Source organism: Malus sylvestris, chromosome 8, assembly GCF_916048215.2.
Source record: "Malus sylvestris chromosome 8, drMalSylv7.2, whole genome shotgun sequence".
Taxonomy (NCBI): Eukaryota; Viridiplantae; Streptophyta; class Magnoliopsida; order Rosales; family Rosaceae; genus Malus; species Malus sylvestris.
This window is the reverse complement of record NC_062267.1, coordinates 6,930,329-6,942,346: the sequence shown is the minus strand read 5'-3', so window position 1 is coordinate 6,942,346 and position 12,018 is coordinate 6,930,329. Positions and strand designations below refer to the sequence as shown.

The following is a 12,018-nucleotide window of genomic DNA, read 5'->3' as shown; positions in this document are numbered from 1 at the left end:
TCTTTTGACTTTCTTAATGGGTTCCATCACTTGGTATCATTGGTTGGATGGGGACTGGGTTGCTCTTTCTTTCTCCTTTCTATATGGGTTTCGTCCTTGCCAATGAGATCCATTCAAACCTCATCACACTTTCCACCACTAGGTTGCTCGTCGGCGCCTTCAAGCCCTAACTCCACCATAGCACCGCCGCTACTTTCATCCCCGCCACCACTTATCTCCATTTCGCAAGTGGCGCCACTTACTGTTGCTCTTAAATCGGACCGTTCTCAGGCACCCTCTATCTCCGCAGGTCAGATCTGCGTGCCCATGGTGGCGACTCTGCCCAACAATGCACACTCGAACGATTCAGTTGCGGTCACAGTGGGCTTTGACGTCAAGCTGACGCAAGCCTGATGTCAAATAGCCCAGCTGTTGGGTTTGTCGATTCTGGGCCAGTCTCTTACCTGGCTTGGGCTGGGTGCCAGCCTATTAGGCTGGGATGTAGTGATTTGGTTGGGGGCTGACCTGTTTTGGGTGCTGGGTGCCAGGCAATCCACTCCCGGTGGACTTGCTCTAAGCTTCAGTGGCTCTGGCTATGGTCCTATAGGGCTATCGTCCTCCTCCTATGAAACTCTAAATAAGGAGGACAAATTTGAATTATCTCACATCATATGGTGTCAGTATTTCAAGTCAATAATGTTTCGCAACTTAAATAAAGAGTAATCAAATATAGGTGTAATGTTATTTTTTTCACTTGTATAGTTGTTATACTTGACTATGTAATTATTAATATTATATAGTCATTGTTTGTATTTTTGAGAGTAAATATGTAAAATATTAGTTCTGTTTAACACTATAAATACAAAGGGTATGATTAATTATTAGTAACAAGATTATAGGTGTGAAAACGTGAATTTGTTTTGCAATACTATTAATGTTGCATCCAAAAAGCAATTGATTGGATTTAGACGATTGAACCATATCGTTGTCTAATCGAAGAACATTGATTGAGACCATTCTCCTATTAGTAGGGTTGGACGGTTAATTTTGTGCCTGGAGTCAAATAGCCACGTGATTCGGTTGTTAAAAATGTTTCTCATTATAACGGTGTTTGGAGTCCAAAATAGACTAACATATGTATATTAACTTAAGATAATGTCACATTCAAACACATAGGGGCACGTTTGTTTGACAGGATTCGCTGGGACTGGACTGGACTAGACTATAGTCCAGTGTTTGGTGGGTACCGGGATTAGCTTTAATGAGCTTAGGTGGGATTCGCTAGGACTAAGGGGGGGCTTAGCCGTTCTTCACGAGGGATCCCAAATTCGGGCGGACTCGTAAGCCAGAGAAACCGCGTCTTCCCACATCTCACATCCCACATCGTCCTCATCTCTGCGTCTGCCCTCGTCGTCGTCCTTGCCGTGCTCCCACATCGTCCTCACGCTCATCGTCGTCCTTGCATCTGGTCGCTGTCATCTGCCTCTAGTCGGTAAGCTTCGAATCTTGGATTTTTTTTCGTCGATTTGTGTGGATTTGTTTGTGATATTAACTGAGGTTTATTTGATTTTGTTGTTTTGGGTTTGAGAAATTCATAATATACAAGTGGATTTGCAATTGAACAAATTAGGGTTTTGTTATTTAGGTGAAATTGAGATTAGAATTTGGGGTTTTCATAAGATGAAATTGAGATTAGTCTCAGGTATGTGCTCTCTGTGTGTGTGTTTGTGTGTACCGAAAAAAATTTGTCTGTGTGTTTGTGTGTGTGTGAGTGTGTTTGTGTGTGTGTGTGTGTATGTAATCTGTGTAACCTGTGTAATATCTGTGTGTGTGTGAGTTGTGTGTGTAAAATGTGTGTGTAATCTATTCGTGTGTGTGTGTGTAACCTGTGTTATTTGCAGTGTGTGTGTGTGAGTTGTGTGTGTAAAATGTGTGTGTAATATGTCTGTGTGTGTGTGTGTAATCTGTTTTTGTGTGTATGTGTGTGAGTTGTGTGTGTAAAATGTGTGTGTGAGTTGTGTGTGTAAAATGTGTGTGTGAGTGTGAGTGTGAGTGTAAGTGTTTGTGTGTGTGTGTGTGTTTGTGTGTGAGTGTGAGTGTAAGTGTGAGTGTGAGTGTGTGTGAGTGTGAGTGTGTGTGCAGTGTGTGTGTGTATGCAGTGTGTGTGTGTGTGCAGTGTGTGTGTGAGTGTGTATGCAGTTTGTGTGTGTGTGTGTGCAGTGTGTGTGTGAGTGTGTATGCAGTGTGTGTGTGTCTATGCAGTGTGTGCAGTGTGTGTGTGTCTATGCAGTGTGTGCAGTGTGTGTGTGTGGGCGCAGTGTGTGTGTGTGTGTGTGTATGCAGTATGTATGCAGTGTGTGTGTGTGTGCAGTGTGTGTGTGTGTGCAGTGTGTGTGTATGCAAGTATGTATGCAGTGTGTGTGTGTGAGTATAAAAACAGAGTGTGTGTGTGAGGGTAAGAGTGTGTTGCACTCTGTCCCCGTGTGTGTGTGTGTGTCACTGTGTTCAGTGTGTGAGTGTGAGTGTGTGTGAGTGTGAGTGTGTGTGCAGTGTGTGTGTGTATGTAGTGTGTGTGTGTGTGCAGTTTGTGTGTGTGTGCAGTTTGTGTGTGTATGCAGTGTGTGTGTGTGCAGTTTGTGTGTGTGTGCAATTTGTGTGTGTATGCAGTGTGTGTGTGCAGTTTGTGTGTGTGTGTATGTGTGTGTCCAGTGTGTGTGTGTGTGTGTGACTGTGTTCAGTGTGTGAGTGTGAGTGTGTGTGCAGTGTGTGTGTGTGTATGCAGTGTGTGTGTGTGCAGTTTGTGTGTGTGTGTGTATGTATGTAGTATGTATGCAGTGTGTGTGTATGTATGCAGTATGTATGCAGTGTGTGTGTAAGTGTGAGTGTGAGTGTGAGTGTGAGTGTAAGTGTGCAGTGTGTATGTGTGTTTGTGTGTGAGTGTGAGTGTAAGTGTGAGTGTGAGTGTGTGTGAGTGTGAGTGTGTGTGCAGTGTGTGTGTGTATGCAGTGTGTGTGTGTGTGTGTGCAGTGTGTGTGAGAGTGTGTATGCAGTTTGTGTGTGTGTGTGCAGTGTGTGTGTGAGTGTGTATGCAGTGTGTGTGTGTCTATGCAGTGTGTGCAGTGTGTGTGTGTCTATGCAGTGTGTGTAGTGTGTGTGTGTGTGCGCAGTGTGTGTGTGTGTGTATGTATGCAGTATGTATGCAGTGTGTGTGTGTGTGTGCAGTGTGTGTGTGTGTGCAGTGTGTGTGTGTGTGTGTGTGCAGTGTGTGTGTGAGTGTGTATGCAGTTTGTGTGTGTGTGTGCAGTGTGTGTGTGAGTGTGTATGCAGTGTGTGTGTGTCTATGCAGTGTGTGCAGTGTGTGTGTGTCTATGCAGTGTGTGCAGTGTGTGTGTGTGTGCGCAGTGTGTGTGTGTGTATGTATGCAGTATGTATGCAGTGTGTGTGTGTGTGCAGTGTGTGTGTGTGTGCAGTGTGTGTGTGTGTGTGCAGTGTGTGTGTATGCAAGTATGTATGCAGTGTGTGTGTGTGAGTATAAAAACAGAGTGTGTGTGTGAAGGTAAGAGTGTGTTGCACTCTGTCCCCGTGTGTGTGTGTGTGTGTCACTGTGTTCAGTGTGTGAGTGTGAGTGTGTGTGAGTGTGAGTGTGTGTGAGTGTGAGTGTGTGTGCAGTGTGTGTGTGTATGTAGTGTGTGTGTGTGTGCAGTTTGTGTGTGTGTGCAGTTTGTGTGTGCAGTTTGTGTGTGTGTGTATATATGCAGTGTGTGTATGTGTGTGTCCAGTGTGTGTGTGTGTGTGACTGTGTTCAGTGTGTGAGTGTGAGTGTGAGTGTGTGTGCAGTGTGTGTGTGTGTATGCAGTGTGTGTGTGTGTGTGCAGTGTGTGTGTGAGTGTGTATGCAGTTTGTGTGTGTGTGTGCAGTGTGTATGCAGGGTGTGTGTGTAGTGTATGCAGTGTGTGTGTAAGTGTAGTGTATGTAGTGTGTGTGTGTGTGTGTGCAGTGTGTGAGTGTGAGTGTGTGTGTGTGCAGTGTGTATGCAGGGTGTGTGTGTAGTGTATGCAGTGTGTGTGTAAGTGTAGTGTATGTAGTGTGTGTGTGTGTGTGCAGTGTGTGAGTGTGAGTGTGTGTGTGTGCAGTGTGTATGCAGGGTGTGTGTGTAGTGTATGCAGTGTGTGTGTAAGTGTAGTGTATGTAGTGTGTGTGTGTTTGTGTACTGTGTGTGCAATATGTATACAGTGTGTGTGTTTGTGTACTGTGTATGCAGTGTGTATGTATGCAGGGTGTATGCAGTGTGTGTATGTATGTATGCACTGTGTGTGTACTTGCAGGGTGTGTGTGTAGTGTATGCAGTGTGTGTGTGTAGTATGTAGTGTGTGTGTAGTGTATGCAGTGTATGTAGTGTGTGTATGTATGCAGTGTGTGTGTAGTGTATGCAGTGTGTATGTATGCAGTGTGTGTGTAGTGTATGCAGTGTATGTATGTACTGTGTTTGCAGTGTGTATGTATGTACTGTGTATACAATGTGAATGTTTTGTATTGTGTGGGGTTGATGCTGAATTGCAATTTGTTGTGGTTGTTGGTTGCAGAGAAGAGGAGCATAAACGGAAGGCTAAGGCTAAGGCTACTGCATTACAGGTGTCCTTTAATTTCCCTTTTCACATGCAATGCCTAGCAATGATAGCAATCCTCATACTAGTGTTCTTAGACACATGTTTATAGATGTATAAGAGTAGAACATTTTGAATATGATGCCTCGGGTTAATGAAAACTTTTTTTTTTCAACGCCATATGTATATTTGTTGCCTCGGGTTAATGATTTAGTTAATTTGTTTTTTGTTTTTGTTTTTGTTTGGATAGATATGGATCGAAGGAAGCTTTTATTGATCTTATTGTTAGAGATGTCTTATTTGGAAACAATTTGTATTTGTACGATTCTTGTGGTGATGATGCTACGTGGCAAACAGAGACATGTTGAACGACCCACATTGACTAACCGTTCACTTATTAGACGAGAGATTAGTTTGTGTTATCTGAATGGTATAATAGGGAATACTGATACTGAATGTGTTAACGAATTGAGAATGGATAGAAGGACTTTTGGCATATTATGCGACTTACTTCGTCAAGATGGGAGGGTAAAAACTGATGGTTTTGTGTCTGTAGAGGAACAGGTGTGTATGACTTTACAAATATTAGCACATCATACTAAGAATCGTAGTGTTGGCGGTAGATTTTATAGGTCGGGAGAGACTATAAGTAGGTATTTCAATAGCGTATTGCAAGGAATTTTGCGATTACAAGGTTTCCTACTAAAAGTCCCACAGCCTGTGCCTATTGATTCTACAGATGCTAGGTGGCGATGTTTTAAGGTATGATGAGAAATATTTTTCATTTTCCTTAAGCTTTAACTCTTAATTCCCTTTGTATAAATTAACAAAAAGTTTTTTATTTTTTATTTTTAAGAATTGCTTGGGAGCATTGGATGGAACACACATTGATGTGCATGTACCTGAAATTGACAAACCAAGATACCGAACAAGAAAGGGTCGAGTCGCAACTAATGTGTTAGGTGTGTGTTCAGGAGATATGCAGTTCATATATGTGTTTCCGGGGTGGGAGGGTTCCGCATCAGACTCTAGAGTGCTACATGATGCAATTAGTAGGCCTAATGGTTTTAAGGTACCAGCGGGTAAGACTATTACTTAGTCTCAACTTTCTAAGTTAGGTTTAGTTCTGTTTGTCAACTACAAAACACTAATAAGGTCTGTTTTTTTTTTTCATTAGGTTGTTATTACCTTGTAGATGGTGGTTATACAAATGGTGAAGGATTCCTTGCACCCTATAGAGGAATACCTTATCATTTATCTGAATGGGAGGGACGAACACCTTCTAATAAGGAAGAATATTTTAACATGAAGCATTCTAAGGCAAGGAATGTAATTGAACGCTGTTTTGGCTTGCTAAAAGGAAGGTGGTCGATACTAAGGAGTCCATCTTTCTATCCGATAAGGACACAAGGTCGAATAATTACCGCTTGTTGCCTACTACACAATCTTATTAGGCAAGAGATGTCAGTAGATCCAATGGAGAATTTGCCAATAATAGAAGATGGACAAAATACAGAAGAAGGTGAATATGTTGGTAGTGTTCAATCATCGGACCAGTGGACTGCAATGAGGAATGATATGGCTGAGGAAATGTATAATGAGTGGAGAGCAATTAGGAACCAGCAACCGAACTAGCTATATGTTTTAATGATAACATTTTATTTTAGTATTCCTTTTTATCATGCATTTGTTAGATATTAGCACAATGATTGGATGGTATGCAAATTAATTGGATATTATGCAAGTTGATTGGATATTATGCAAGTTGATTGGATATTATGCAAATTGATTATTTGTATGGTATTTTCCTTCATTAAAATATTTTTTGTTTAGGTATGGATAACGAAAATATTTTGAATGCTACTCAAGAGCCAAAAGGAAGAAGGCGTAAATGGGAAGCATTTGAGGAAGAAGTATTACTAGGAGTTCTTGAGGATTTTGTTGCTCGGAAGCAACGGTGTGACACCGGTGCTTTCAAACAAGGTACTTTGGTTGAAATAGCAAAAGCTGTCAATGTTTTATGTCCTCATTCAAATATAAAGGCAAATCCACATATTGAGTCCAAGTTGAAGAAATGGAAAAAAACATATAGTATGGTCGTTGACATGATAAACACAAGTGGATTTGCATGGAATGATGTCAAAAAGTGCGTTGAAGTTGACAGTGATGACGCATGGCAAACTTATGTGCAGGTTCATATCCTATTTTATTTATGCATTAGTTATATTCTTGCTCCTATATTTGTTACGCATGCTAAATTTTAGTTTTGCTATGTTGATATAATCTTAGAGAAATAAAGAAGCCGATGGATGGAGAAGCAAACCTTTTCCACTGTTTGATAGATTTGCATATATATTTGGAAAAGATCGGGCTACGGGTAATGTAGCCGAAACCCCTGCTCAAATGGTGGAGGAACAAAGTCATGATCATGTTGGTGAAAGTGATATTGGAGGTGATAATTTTGTTTCTTCAATGAACCAACAAAGCCAACAAAGCACCCCATCTGAAAATAGCCAAAGAAAGAGGAAAAGAGCTGTGGGAAGTTCAAGTGATGGAACCGAGGCAATTATCAGTGGACTGAAAGATTTTTATGTTGAAAGTGGGAAGAGGATGCAAATGGTAACTGAAGCTTTAGTTCAAGGTACTGCAGATCATACTGACATAGCTAATGAACTTGAAGCAATGGGTCTCTCTCCTATGGATCAAATTGATGCATTGTCTCTTATTTTGGATAAACCAAAAAATGTGGGAGTGTTCAGGGCAATCAAACCGGAACTCAAGAAAGTGTTCGTCCAAAGACTTTTAAGAGACAACGCAAGCGGATGAGGATTTTGGCTAATGTTAACATGGATGTATTTTATTAACGTTAACATGGATGTATTTTATTAATCATACAGTCTTATGTTATGACTTATAACTTAGCTTTGCACTAGTATTTTGGCTTATGTTAACTAGCCATTTTGTAAATTATGGAGATCTATTTTGGCTAATGTTAACTAATGTTAACTAGGATTTTCTAAATTATGGAGATCTTATGTACTTGTATTTGTTGAAGTTGCATGTATTGGCCACTATTATTTTTCTTCTGTTGGGTGATAGAGTTTAAATCAAGCTACATTTGCAAATTAAACCCAATTCTATTAGCAGGTAATAGAAACAAAACAATTGTCAATTTTTTTTAAGATTCATAATATACATGGCAAAAATATGCTCCAATTAACCCATATCATGAGATTTGTAGCATTACTCTATTACACAATGACAAAAATTTGTAGTCCTAGTCTAAGCAAACACAAATCTGGTGAACAGTACTGTTTTTCTTATCCTGCTTCTTAGTCCGAGACTGCACCAAACGCTTCACTAAGTTAGTCCAGCTTAGTCCAGTCTAAGCCAGTCCAGCTTAGTCCCGGCAGCTAGTCCAGTCCGAGACAGTCCGGCGCAACAAACGCACCCTATAAGTTTTTGTCCAGACCAAGACACCAACTCAGAAAATGGGGAAGTGGAAAATGACGCCGCCCACCCTTTTCCTTCACTTCTTCCTGCTGTTTGGCCAAACCCCCCACACCAGACAAAGAAAAAGTAAAAAAGTTAAAACACAACTATTCTCCTTTAATTAGTAATTTAGCAGATAAAGACAAAAAAAATAGAAAATCAAAAGAGAAAAATAAGAGGTATCGCAGAATGAAAGAATTTCCGAGAACATAAATAAATATATACAGCTCTCTGCTCTCTCACCCCCACAGAAGTAGCTGTAGTACTGTGTGCTGCAGTGCTGCTTGTCTCTCTCGCAGCAATATCTTTCCTTAATTTAATCATTACCTCCCTTTTTATTTCCTCCAAAATTCAAAGCCCAGAAGTTGCTTTCGCCAAAGCTTCCGTCTTTCTTCTCACTCTCTCACTTTTCCCTGGAAAACCCACAAACTAAAGCTCTCATCTTTCTACATCTTCTGCAGAGTTTTGGGTGAGGGGCAGACTTGTAAAATGGAGAGAAAGCAGGGGTTTTTTTCGGCTTTGAAGGAGGAGGTGACGAGGGGTTTGTCGCCGGGGAGGTCGAGGGCCAAGAGTCCGGCACGGAGCCGGTCCCCAATGTCGGGTTTATTGAGGCGGAGGAGGAACCACCACGTGGCGCAGCCGGAGCCGCTGATGGTTCCGAGATCCGGGAGCTTGAGGCTACCCGAGGCGCTGTCGCCGCTGAAGGAGGGCCCGGATGGGACGGACGGTGAAGATTCGAGGATGGAGGGGAAGTGGGGCCACTGGATGAAGGGGCAGCTGTGCAGGGCTCCTTCCGTTTCGTGCTCCGCCTACAAAAGGTCGGATCTGCGGCTACTGCTTGGGGTTCTGGCTGCGCCGCTCGCCCCGGTGCACGTTAGCACCTCCGAGCCTCTGCCTCATCTTAGCATCAAAGACACACCCATTGTAAGTCCTTCTCTTTACTTGTAAAGTTTGCTGATTACTCCTCCAACTCCAATTAATTTGACTGCATGCTGAAAACTTGAAAGAGTCCAAATTTGGGTATAAATTTGACAACTTTGGAAGTTGTAAATTTGTTCATGTTCATTTTTGTGAAAATTAATGTCTCTGTAGATTATTTTTTTTTGGGTTGGTTTGGTGAGTTATTATTTTGTTTACTCATTTTCCAAGTTCCTGAAAGAATTAATTAAAAAAAAAAAAGGTTCATCAAGTAGTTCACAATGCATGCCTGTTTTTTATATATAAAAGTTGGTAGGACATTTTGATTATTTGCTCGACATGTTTATTAAAGTTAGTTCCTTTGACTTCACGCATGCTGATCTCATTATCATAAGGGAAAGAATTTGATGTGTACAGTCTGCGTTGCAACCGGTTGTATACCTCTCGTGTCATGCGATGAGGACAGAAGGGATATACAACCGTGGATAGCTAAGAATCTCTCGGTTTGGTGGCGATTATGATCTCATTGTGCAGTTATCAGTTTCTTAATGTAATTTATATGAACTGAACTGGAATGTTGAATCCGATTATTTGATGCAAGTACATCTACAGACTATAGATGTGAAATCTAAGGCTCTGGGGATTAATTTCATTCCATCATTTACTGGATTGGGGATTAATTTTCGGTTTTTATAGAGACCCTGTAAACATCATTTTTGGATATGTTTTGCAGGAGAGTTCATCTGCTCAGTATATATTGCAGCAGTATACAGCGGCATCGGGAGGGCAGAAGCTTCAGAACTCGGTCCACAATGCTTATGCTATGGGAAAGGTGAGAATGATCGCTTCAGAGTTTGAAACAGCTAACAGGGTTGTACGGAACAAGAATTCCAACAAAGCAGCAGAGTCGGGCGGCTTTGTCCTGTGGCAGATGCATCCAGACATGTGGTATGTGGAGCTTGCACTTGGCGGCAGCAAGGTTCACGCTGGTTGCAATGGGAAGCTTGTGTGGAGGCACACACCTTGGCTTGGCGCACATGCTGCAAAAGGGCCAGTTAGACCCTTGCGGCGTGCACTTCAGGTAAAATGCTAGTCCTACATTGTTTGGCTCAGTTTCCTTTTTCCATGCGCAATTTAATCATTGTTTTTATTTTATTTAATACAGGGACTTGACCCGAGAACCACTGCTAGCATGTTTACCAATTCAAGATGCATTGGTGAGAAGAAGATCAACGATGAGGATTGTTTCATCCTCAAGCTTTGTGCAGATCCTCTGACGCTGAAAGCCAGGAGCGAAGGGCCTGCGGAGATCATAAGGCATGTTTTATTTGGCTACTTCAGCCAGAAAACAGGGCTCCTTGTACACTTGGAAGATTCCCATTTGACCCGCATCCAAAACAACGGAGGTGATGCTGTTTACTGGGAGACCACAATCAACTCATTCCTTGAAGATTACAAGCCCGTTGAGGGGATTATGATTGCTCACTCAGGACGTTCAGTAGTAACCCTATTCAGGTTTGGAGAAACTGCATTGAGCCACACCAAGACCAGGATGGAAGAAGCTTGGACAGTTGAGGAAGTGGCATTCAATGTCCCTGGCTTGTCAATGGACTGTTTCATCCCTCCTGCCGAGCTAAGATTTGCTACTATGAGTGAATCCTGTGAGCTCCCTCAGGATCAGAATGTAAATAACTCCACGGCAGCAGGTGCATATCGAGCGAAGGTTGCTTCATGCAAGAAGTCTCATGAAGGCAATGCAAGTAATCTTATGCGGAAGATGGATGTTTAGAAGGATAACTGTAATGGACTGACTTATATCAAAGGTAGGTATGGTAAGATAGGAGCTGAGTTGCGTGCAGAAGTTCTGCGTTGGATCGATGTAGTTTCAAACTTGTACATAGTGAGTTGTCTGTAGATTTTCTCAGGTGCCTGGAAAATTGTTGTGCTCGAGTGTAAAATCATTGTGGAATCGGGGCTTGGGGTTTTGGTGGATGATTGAGCTGCGTAACGGAGCTCATTTAGAATCAGTATCCCTCTGAAGATCAGTTACTATTTATGTAAAATTCGTATTTTGTAGACTTTGATTTGGTGCAAAATTGTACTTAATATCTGATTGATTTTTTTTTTTTTGGAAACTAATATCTGATTGATTTCCATGTTCGGTATTGTACCTTTAATGCCCCGAAGTCTAAAATGCAGTAAAATTGAAGTGTTAGGAACTGGGATTACTGAAGCTCAAGTCAACATACACGAGTAAAAACTGAAAAAATGTGTTAGCAAACGGGTTCTAAGTTTTTATGGTTAAGGCCAATAGCGACACTTTCTATCATAAAAAGTGACAATGATTTGTTAGAGGAGTCTTGTCCACGCACCTTTTCTTCTAAGGTTTAAGAATTACTATTGTAATTTGATCTTGATTGTATTTTTGTATTTGATCATGAGATTTTTACTTGTACACGAAGCATATATGTTTTGTATATATAAGCTTTTGTGCTATGAATAAAATCATTCAATCTATATTTTCTATATGTTTAAGCTACGAAAGAGAAAAGCTTCTATTATAGTGTTCCATCAACCTTTCCGAAACGTAATACTAATTTTTTTTTCCCCAATCTCATCCCAAATACAAAAAAAAAAGGTTAAAATTTTCAGTCTTTGGACAATGTATGCAATTGAGATTTTAAGAAAATTTAATGGATTTATAAATCCATGAATTTTGATGGAGTTTAAATAATTTGTAGAAATTTTATGTAAAATTTTTATTGAATTTTCTTGAAATCTCAGGGAAGATTTTGTCAACTCTATTAACAAACTTACACAGCAAGTAATCTCGAGAGAGAGAGAAGAGAGAAGTTAGAGAGAGAAAGGTTTATGAAGAATGCACCGATATTTCATTTCTTAAAACCTTGTGATAATTACACTCAGATATTTATAGTTTACACCTTATAACACCACTCCACTAATCTAACAACACATGGCACTATCCTAGTCATCCATTCCATTATACAATCTATCATCATCCCTC

General features: G+C 40.9%; 2 protein-coding genes and 1 long non-coding RNA gene across 4 annotated transcripts; 2 read left to right on the top strand and 1 right to left on the bottom strand.

Moving 5' to 3' along the window:
* The first annotated feature begins 1,160 nt into the window (after positions 1-1,160).
* LOC126632575 (protein ALP1-like) lies at positions 1,161-7,657 on the top strand. 2 transcript variants are annotated; one of them, XM_050303002.1, is made up of 5 exons: positions 1,161-1,471; positions 4,563-4,611; positions 4,834-5,345; positions 5,440-5,665; positions 5,761-6,368. In XM_050303002.1, exons 3-5 carry the CDS (start codon positions 4,836-4,838, stop codon positions 6,216-6,218), a joined length of 1,194 nt encoding a protein of 397 aa, XP_050158959.1. In that variant the 5' UTR covers positions 1,161-1,471; positions 4,563-4,611; positions 4,834-4,835; the 3' UTR covers positions 6,219-6,368. The 2 variants fall into 2 exon arrangements, with proteins under 2 accessions (XP_050158959.1, XP_050158960.1); XM_050303003.1 differs by lacking the exons at positions 4,834-5,345; positions 5,440-5,665; positions 5,761-6,368 and adding exons at positions 6,417-6,775; positions 6,873-7,657.
* Positions 7,658-7,700: 43 nt separating this feature from the next.
* Positions 7,701-8,436, bottom strand: LOC126632576 (uncharacterized). The gene is made up of 2 exons (XR_007626742.1): positions 8,319-8,436; positions 7,701-8,125 (listed from the first exon to the last, which is right to left on the bottom strand). It is a non-coding gene; the product is annotated as an uncharacterized LOC126632576 (long non-coding RNA).
* LOC126632574 (uncharacterized) lies at positions 8,305-11,113 on the top strand. Its single transcript, XM_050303001.1, has 3 exons — positions 8,305-8,999; positions 9,727-10,074; positions 10,159-11,113. The coding sequence occupies exons 1-3, from the start codon at positions 8,565-8,567 to the stop codon at positions 10,780-10,782; spliced, it is 1,407 nt and encodes a 468-aa protein (XP_050158958.1). The 5' UTR covers positions 8,305-8,564; the 3' UTR covers positions 10,783-11,113.
* The last annotated feature ends 905 nt before the right edge of the window (positions 11,114-12,018 follow it).

What these genes read in the sequence shown, in the direction of transcription:
- LOC126632575 (XM_050303002.1), top strand. Translation starts at nt 4,836, where the DNA reads ATGGATCGAAGGAAGCTTTTATTGATCTTATTGTTAGAGATGTCTTAT. An exon ending in CTAGGTGGCGATGTTTTAAG is followed by an intron (nt 5,346 to 5,439) that starts GTATGATGAGAA and finishes TTTATTTTTAAG; the next exon opens with AATTGCTTGGGAGCATTGGA. An exon ending in TGGTTTTAAGGTACCAGCGG is followed by an intron (nt 5,666 to 5,760) that starts GTAAGACTATTA and finishes TTTTTTCATTAG; the next exon opens with GTTGTTATTACCTTGTAGAT.
- LOC126632574 (XM_050303001.1), top strand. Translation starts at nt 8,565, where the DNA reads ATGGAGAGAAAGCAGGGGTTTTTTTCGGCTTTGAAGGAGGAGGTGACG. An exon ending in GCATCAAAGACACACCCATT is followed by an intron (nt 9,000 to 9,726) that starts GTAAGTCCTTCT and finishes TATGTTTTGCAG; the next exon opens with GAGAGTTCATCTGCTCAGTA. An exon ending in CCTTGCGGCGTGCACTTCAG is followed by an intron (nt 10,075 to 10,158) that starts GTAAAATGCTAG and finishes TATTTAATACAG; the next exon opens with GGACTTGACCCGAGAACCAC.